The sequence below is a fragment of the Pelmatolapia mariae genome, linkage group LG13 (assembly GCF_036321145.2).
Source record: "Pelmatolapia mariae isolate MD_Pm_ZW linkage group LG13, Pm_UMD_F_2, whole genome shotgun sequence".
In the NCBI taxonomy this organism is placed as follows: Eukaryota; Metazoa; Chordata; class Actinopteri; order Cichliformes; family Cichlidae; genus Pelmatolapia; species Pelmatolapia mariae.
This window is the reverse complement of record NC_086238.1, coordinates 12787477-12796549: the sequence shown is the minus strand read 5'-3', so window position 1 is coordinate 12796549 and position 9073 is coordinate 12787477. Positions and strand designations below refer to the sequence as shown.

Genomic DNA, 9073 nt, shown 5'->3' with positions numbered 1-9073 from the left:
AATTAATAGCAATAACTGTACATTTTTACACTGTTACATAAATGGTAAACAAAATCTAACATGTCATTGAAATGTAAACATGCGAACAGAGATATTTTTTTCACATATTTTAAAGACTTGTGAAACAGACACACAAACGTTCAAGTGGCCGTTCATGTAATTTGCCTCAAGCTATTTTCTCAAACTCTTGCTATGGGAAAATGATATTGTGTCCAGCATGAGTCAGAAACAATAACCGCTTACTGGTGTGGTTTTCTGGAGGTATTATTAAAAATTTCCTCATTATCCTCCCACTGCTTTTCCCATAAATCAGTGCCAGCTAAATGACCAAACGCTGGCTTCATCACAGTGATTCAGGATTGCTGTAAAAGAAGCCGTTTATTGACCTGTTCCTTCTGTTTACTGTGAACCACCAAAAAACTGGCAACAGCAAACAATTTAAATATTTACTTACCATTTTCATAGACCAAAGTTTTAGATCAGCCACCAGCTCTAGTAAAGCTACAAATGATTTCAGACTAATCCAAACAACTTTCACATTTATTGTTTTTGGGTTTTTTTTCCCCTGTAAATCCTGTTTGATCTGCTCAGTTCCCAGAAAATGTAATATGTGGATTAAACCCACGTGTCCTCAAAGAGACAAATGATGTAGAAGCATGAAATTAAATCTGCAATGCTTTCTGTTGAACTCATGTTGTGTAATAGGTTTTCTATTGTAGGTTTTCTGTAATCTATCAATTTTGAGTAAAATAAAGCCCCATCACAGCAGCGAGGCCGTTTTGTTCATCACTGTTTATTTGAGGAAGAAAGTGCACAACAAAACAAAAACAGTATGAACATTCATTGCTTGGAACAGGTGGGAAATTCTGCTAATTATTTTAGCTCTCAGCATATTACCACAATTTCTGAAATCAGAAAATAAGTATTTTTCTCTAAAGTGTACCTGAAAGAATGACATGCTTTCATTTAGAAAACGTGAGGGTTCAAACAGCAACACCATAAAGCAGCTGCAGCACAAATTAAAACAAGGCTGAGAAGTACGTGTGTTTTTGATGCAACGATGACTCAATCTCTGCTGCGGTCTTCGTGAGATCATGTGCAGGGTCTGCTTAGAGAGGCTGCTCAGAGAAAGCAGTGTAACTCTTCACACGTGCAAAGAAGAAGGGTGTGTACATCCTGTCCAGGTCAAAAGTAGTAATGACCGTTTCCCCAGTCAACCTAAAAGCATAATCACGGTCAGGTTTAGAACAGAAATTGACGTTTTTCCCTTCTTGGTCACTTCTATTAGCAGTCCTGTGACTTACTTGTAAGTGATGTGGCAGGAATGGTGGATCCACACCAGCTTACTAAAACTCTGATGCCCCCCAGAGGACAGAGCCAGTCCCACGTGAAAGCTGTGTTCAGCCTCCGGAGCTGGGTTCCGCCTGCAGAACCGATTCCTTTGGAAGTCGGTCGCTTTCTGTCAACAGATGCGGTTTACAAGTTCAGACGTAATCCGACAGGTTAGGTGAAATATTATGGAAAACTGGAATTCACAGCAGATGCTCATGGCACCTAAGAACGCCAAATATACTGTAAACCTGCCAGCAATGTGATAACTACGAAGCTGGCAATCAACCAGAAGAGATTAACCAAACTCACAGCTGAGATTCATTTGTTTCAGATTTTGTTGGCTAACTGTATCCGTAACATAAATAAAGCGTTTTTTCCCGGGCTCTGGGTGCTTCGAACAGAGGCATAGATTCTGTCAGTGCTGCAGTGTTTAGCACCCTCACACATTTGTAGAGGTATAACTTGTGTAGGGGGAAATCATTTTAGACCTGGTAAACTATAACAATACATTTAACAGTGTTGTGTTTATGTAATGCAATGTAATGTTATGCAGGAATGTTTTTGACAAGCACAACACTGGTGCAGCCATGTACTGCATGCTAAATAACTTATTTGTGTTCGAGTAGAGGCCAATAAGAGGCCAACTTCTTCCATGAAAAGAAACAGACATGCTAACAACACTGATGAATGAGGTACTAGGATTAAACAATACGTAATTTTTTTCAAGGGGAAAATTCCCAAAATTGTGTAACTGCAACTGTATTTGCACTGTTTTAAACATATGACTTTTTTTAACCACTTCCATTTATTGAGGTTTCATTTACTCAATGAGCTGGCCTTATTATACATATAAGGTTATCTAGTCATCTCCCACCCCTCAAATGCCTCAAACATTTCCTTACCTCATCTTTTTTCTTGCAGACAACAGCAAAAACTTTGGTTTGATTGCCTGTCTCCTGTGAGAGACGGAAGTGACCGAGCAGAACTGAATCCATTCTGAGAAATGAAACACAATGAAAAAATTGTCAATCCTTTATACTCTCTATGGGTCCAGCTGAGTTTAGAGAAAAGATAAGGTGTACCTGGTGTTCCTGGTACGCAAACGGGGAACAACGGACAAAGGCTCCTCAGGGGTGGTCAGCATGATGACGTGGCCATCAGGGAAGAAGCGGAGGTACCTGAGGTAACAATGTCATCACTGTCAAAAATGTCATCTGTGGTTACAACTCACAATAAATAAAGACACTCAAATATTTACCTGTAGTATTCAACATGGTGCCAAGCCCTGTAAAATCCATCCAGTGATTCCTCTCCTTGGCGAATGTACGATGTTTTGCTGATATACACACCTGTGGAAAAAAAATGAATCATCCAGTAATTCGTTTACATTGAATATGGCAGCAATAACTTCGAAAAGCATCAGCAAAAAACAACACTAGTGGCTGGTAATTTGAGGCATTTAGCTCTCAACTGTTGTTAGCTGCATGTAACAATCATCTAAAAGTTTGCAGCATAAAGAAGTATTACACCCGTAACATTATTCCTGCGGTCTTTTTATGTACTGAAACTCAGTACACTTCCAGCAGCTGCCTCACACTGCAGGGGGCAACAGTGAGCTGCAAGTTAAGAGCAGGTACGCAAACAAGGTTGGCAAACTTTCATCAAGTCCTCATACCTAGAGACCAGTTGGCGACACAAATATGAATTTCCCACCAAATGAAATTGGTCACAAAGAAATTTCTGCCCCAAAAACCTCCTTTCGTTTGCTTCGGGTCACTAGCAGATTCCCCATAGTTTACATGGAAGACACCGACTCGTCTGCAAACACTGTACAGTTACACTCCATGATGTAGTGAAAAAACATTCCCCTTCACAGTAAAACTTGTGTTTTACCACACATTTAAAAATCTGAAATTTTTATTTTGAAGGTGAATGATCTCCATTGAGTAGCTGGCATATGCTTGCAGATCAGCCTCCATGCAAACTACTGAAGACTGCAATCACGAGGTGGTTTTCGACAGCACCATATTTCTCTGTGACAAATTTCAAGTTAGCAATTGCTAGCAACTGCTCTTTTCCCTCTTCGACAGTGGTTGGGAGATGGTCGCTGCCAGGTCTCTAGGCCAAAAGAAACTGCTATAAAAAATAAAAAAAAACATTGCGTGGAAAATTTTACCTGATAAGCATGCTTGTGGTATCGGTCTTGATAATAAAATATATTTTCTATGACACTCTAGCTCTTAAATCATTTTGTATCTGTTACAAAACAGTACCTTTGGTATTTTCCTGCACTAATGTGGGTTTAGAAACCTGAGTTGTCAGTAGTAATTACCATCAAAACGGACTCTGGGCCTTTGCAGGAACATCTCCCTCCAGGATGTGAAGGGTACAAGTTTAGTGCACTTCCGTCCCCAAACTCTTAAACAAGCCAAGCGCCAAATCTCAGGGTCTCTGGAGAGAGAATGAAAGCGAAACAAAAAATTAAGAGCTCACAGCACCATGAGATCCTTTATTGCCTGATATAAAATTGGCAATTTTGTCAAAAGCTGAGCTTGCTGACAAATAATTTGTCACCCAGCTGATTTCTTTGAAAGCGAGGCTGACCTTGCACAAATGTAAAACCCACGGCAAACCAAAGACAGCTGCTCCAGAGCGCGCATGTCCAGATCGCTTGATACAACCCACCGAAATATGTACATCAGGATTTCCCGTGGCAAAGCTGCAATCAAAAAAAAAAAGAAAAAGGAAAGAATGATAATGGCTATGTGTTTATTATGACTCGAGAGGTTTACAATGAAATTACATTAGAGGTTTTTACCTGAAATGTGCACCTGAGTCATTTCAACCTCAGGAGTGCAGATCTTTGGAAATGAGCCTTCCACAGATAGCTGCTGCTCGAAGTAGGCAAGTAGATCCTCGATCTCCCCATCAGCATCACTATCCTCCATGCTGCAAAAAAGAAAAATAAACACAGTGTGCTCAGTTTAAGAAATTAGACTATGCATTGCTCTCATACAAGCCAGCACACTATATTTATTCACCTACCAAACAAAAGCAAAGAAAGAAAAGTTGCTTTTGTTGTTGTTGTAAATGGGGCAGCTTAAGTTTTAATCCAGCTGAGTGATCCTCCTCACACCCTCAGTCTGACTGTTTAGCCCTAATATTATAAGTTCAGCCTTTATACTACTAGTATAATTTCAATAATAATTGATATAGCAGCTCTCTGTTTAGCATCTTAATTACCTCACAGGGAAAAATGATCCCCAAAAAGAAAAGAAAACGATTTACGTAAGACTATAATTTTAGAACAACTTAATGTCTGAAAACATGCTGTCACAAAACAGACCTGTGGTAAGATTAAACAAAATAAAGTAGCTTACTAGTTCCCTCCACCTCTGTCTGCATCAGGAGGACGGCTGTAGTTGATTTTAAACTCAATGTCAGGAACAAGCTGCATAGCCATGCGATAAAATTTGATAGCTGCAAGTAAAAACAGATTAGACATGAGAAACAAATCAAACAACCTCAGAGAAATTACAGAACTAAATGGACGGCGTTTAAGGATAAAGAGTTGTTAACTTCTAAAGAGTTATTTTTATTTGTGGTAAAGTGCCATCTGTATCCTATGTAGCGCATACCTTCATAGACAGCTCCATTCTGCTCCTCCTGAACAGCTCTCAAGAATAGCTCTGTGGCCTGAGGGAAGGTGACTCTCGTCAGTCATTTAACAGCTAATAATAATCGACAACACATGCAAGCTTACAGCTAGAAAAAAAAAAAATTCCCCAACTTGCCTTTTCCTCTCTAGCAATTTCTTGCGCCTTCCTCAGACCTTTGGCTTGGAGCAGTCGGTTGCTCGTTCCACTCGCTCCGGAGCTCGGTTTGAGCTCAGACATCCACTGAGCTCTGAACACATTGAGCTCCAGCTGCAATTCGATTACCACATTAATAGAGTGAGTGCCAAAGAAAGGTTTCAGCTTATCCACGCTTAGTTGAACTTTAACACTGCTGTTACAGCCTATTTGGTTTACAAATTTAAGAATGAGATACAATACTGTATGAACTCAGCAATATATAAACTGCCAGGAGGTGAAGACAAATATTAGAAACAAAGATGGACATGCATCAAAGAGTAGAGTTACAGTGTACTACATTCTTATAATATATTTTTATACATGAATCGTTGCAAACAAATAAAATAAAGTCCTCCTCGTCGTTCATTGTACCTGCCTGATATATGAGAATTTATTCGGCTGCCATGTTTTGCATACAGCGCAGGTTTTGCCACTTTAAACAAATAAGTACATGAGGGGATAACATATCTTATCTTTGGCCAAAAGAAATGTTTTTGTGAGTGATTTCAGTGCTAGCTCAAAAGATACACTGATGCACAGTACAGGTTCGCTTTTAGGAATATTGCAGTTTTCTTGACCTTTATGCATTAATGACACTGCAGTTTTTGTTTTATTTTCAGGAAATAAGTTAGATGTGCTGCTCCAGGCTCTGGGGAGGCCCCAGCCCTGACTGATAGCATAGTGTGTGTTTTTCTATGCAGGTATGTTTTTACTACATTGGTAGTGTGTTTGGGATCATTGTTGTGCTGAAAAATGAAGCTGTTGACAATCGGAAGCTTTGTAGATGGTTTTGCATGATGGATCAAAATAACAGCACCTCCACCATGTTTTATAGATGGCAGCAGACACCCACTGTTGTACCTCTCTCCTGGCCTCAACTGTACATATTGATGACAATTTAAAAGAAGAATTTCAAATTGGACTCATCACTCCATCAGACCTGCTGTCACTGACTGTCAGTGCAAATTTTGTGTAATCTGACATATCTCAGTCTTTTCTCCCTGTGTCCCCTCCTTAAGAATGTCTTCTCACCACGCTTACCTTCCACTAACACCACTGTGTGCTTTTATGACTAACTAAATAAATCGCAAGAAAATGTGGCTCCTTGGAAGTAAAATTTAATGAAGCACAGCCCTAGAGTGTTGCACAAACCACAATTTATGCTGCTCACCTGAAGATCTGGATCATCTGAACTTTCATCTTCATCCTCTACAGTACCTTCAATATCTGCATTTTCGTCAGCCTGCACAAGAAACCGAAAAGTTAGAATAAAAAAATTAATTTACGGTTAACTATTTATATTAAAAACAGATTATCAGCCATCCTGTATATAGCAGTCAATAAGGTGATGAAGATAAATTTAGAGACTAAAACAGCAAGCCTCATGTAACCAAACTTAATACACATAAACATTAAAATATACATTTAGCTCACTTTGGGTTGAAGTTAATTACACTGCTACTCCCTAAACAAAATCGATTTAAAATGCATATGAAATACGTAATAAACAACAATATTGTAAGTACACGTTGCTTTATATGCATTGCACACCGTTTTTTGTTGACAGTTTGGTGCTCCTTGTTATTACAGCACTTCCCTGTTCATGTTGCGGTAAATACGTTTCATTTTTTATTAACATACAAACTGTCAAAGTGGTCAAACTTGTTGCAAAAAATAGAAACTAGAAAGTTCTGCTGTGGGCCTGATTTAGAAGCAACTCAGGTAACCACCAAACACAACCATATTTAGCCTAACAGTCTGCGATGCTAACCTCGGTGTATAATACTGTGAATTAATCTGCATATCGTTGATTTGAGGGTCTTGCATCTAAATGTAGGCGCCAAGTGTTGTAAATCAACTACTTTCGTAACTAGTTTGTAAACTAGTTAGCTTACAGCTCAGCTTAGCTGAGCTAGGCTGAGCTGCAGGTAGCATTAAAAGAAGCCAGGTGACGTTAGCTACATTAGCTCGCTAGCTCGCTAACACTTTTCGCTGCATAACTGCCAAAAACACGGTGACCCACCATGACAACCTGGCCAGTAAGTCTCCTTGTTATCTTCACAGGCGGTCAGTACTACCGTTTACAGTTCACGGTCGGAGAAACGGACAACACAACGGACATATTTACGAGCTCGCAGGAACGCAGCCATTTCGCTGAGTAGCCCGGAGCCTCAGTGGCACAGGAAGTCAGGAGGCGCTGTGAGACTCGAGAAGCGCCCTGTGTCACTCCGGCTCTTCAATATCAGCTGAAAAATAAACATCCCTGTGTGGGGCAACGACTAGCAGCTGTCATTTATGAGTGGCCTGTATGTGTGTGCTATATTATAACAACTGTATATTATAACAACAACTGTCTTTAGTGACCAAATTGTTGGCATGTTAATTACGGGACATTAAATACTCAGACAGGTGCACCTGTTCCACTGCTGGTTAACTGCTGGTTAACCCTAACCCAGCCAATCACATGGCACATTTAAGCATGATCAAGATGACCCACTGAAGCTAAACCTGAGCATCAGAATGAGGAAGAAAGGTTATTTAAGTGGCTTTGAATGTAGCATGGTTGTTGATTGAAACTAAATTCCAATTAACCACTCATCACAACCGCAGAAGAGCATCTCTGAATGCACAACATGTGGAACCTTGAAGCAGATGGGCTGCAGCAGCGGAAGACCACACTAAATGCAACTCCCATCAGCTAAGGGGAAATAGAGGCTACAGTTTGCACACGCTCACCATAATTGGATGATAGAAAATTGGAAAAATGCTGTCTAGTCTGATGAGTCTTGAATTCTGCTGCAACATTCAGATGGTTAGCATAAACAACATGAAAGCATGAATCCATCCTGCCTTGTATCCATGGTTCAGGGTTGTGATGGTGTAATGGTGTTAGGTATATTTTCTTGGCAAACTTTGGGCATCTTAGTACCAACCAATCATTAAAATGCCAGAGCCTACCTCAGTTTTGGTCACAGTGTACCCATCTTCTGATGGATAACACACCATGTCACAAAGTTCAGATAATCTCAAACTGACTCCTTGAACATGTCAGTGAGTTCCCTGTACTCAATTGGCCTCCACAGTCAACATATATCATTCCACTAGAGCACCTTTGGGATGCAGTGGGATGGGATGTTCCAACCAAAGTCTCAGAGGAATGTTTCCAACGACTTGTCGAATCTACACCACAAAGAATTAATGTAGTTCTGAAGGAAAAAGGGAATCCAACCTAGTACTAGCAAGGTGTACCTTATAAAGTGTCCTGTGAGTGTAAATTGCAATGTGATTGTCAGAGCTGTTGCTTTTTTAATTCCTGCCAGTTAAATATAAAATGTAAATCCACGAGTTGTATATATCAGTAGGCTCGCCAGTATTCCTTTTTTGCTTTTTTGAATTTTTTTTTTTTAAATTTACTTATTTATTTTTGCAATTCATAATAATATAGCACCAAATGGCAACAGCAGTCTCCGAAAGGCACTTTATACATGTAAAAAAGAATGTGTACTAACAATTTAGGGAGTAGGGAAAACGATGATGACCTCACATTCATAATAAGGGCTCTTTTTTTCTTTAATCAAAGAAGAGTGCGAAACAAGAGCATTAAATGTTGCTCACTTCCGCTTTTGCTCTGCACCTAAACATCTTTTCCACTCTTTGCGTATTTTTATGTTACTGGCTGGTCTTTACACCTCGCCATTCGCCCTTCACGATTATGTCATAAAATGTCAATAACTTTAAATGACTGCACCGCTTTATGTTTATCTTCTCTAGCAATGCGTGGACTAAACACAGTAAAAGCCCTGCTTTAAATAGTCCGCACTCGTTAAAAGCGATATAGATACATAAAAGCTGGTGTTTACGCTCCAGCATCTTTACGACGGGATGAG

At 39.7% G+C, this 9073-nt stretch overlaps 1 protein-coding gene across 1 annotated transcript; it reads right to left on the bottom strand.

Annotated features, from left to right (window-relative positions):
• Positions 1-773: 773 nt before the first annotated feature.
• fbxo9 (F-box protein 9) lies at positions 774-7375 on the bottom strand. Its single transcript, XM_063490889.2, has 13 exons — positions 7210-7375; positions 6358-6429; positions 5127-5258; positions 4971-5028; positions 4713-4812; positions 4151-4281; positions 3937-4051; positions 3665-3783; positions 2591-2681; positions 2415-2510; positions 2235-2328; positions 1305-1459; positions 774-1218 (listed from the first exon to the last, which is right to left on the bottom strand). The coding sequence occupies exons 1-13, from the start codon at positions 7210-7212 to the stop codon at positions 1110-1112; spliced, it is 1275 nt and encodes a 424-aa protein (XP_063346959.1). The 5' UTR covers positions 7213-7375; the 3' UTR covers positions 774-1109.
• Between the last annotated feature and the right edge of the window lie 1698 nt (positions 7376-9073).

Coding starts and splice junctions, on each gene's coding strand:
- fbxo9 (XM_063490889.2), bottom strand. Junction 2,511..2,590: donor CACCATGTTGAATACTACAG/GTAAATATTTGA, acceptor TTGTTACCTCAG/GTACCTCCGCTTCTTCCCTG. Junction 2,329..2,414: donor TTGCGTACCAGGAACACCAG/GTACACCTTATC, acceptor TTCATTTCTCAG/AATGGATTCAGTTCTGCTCG.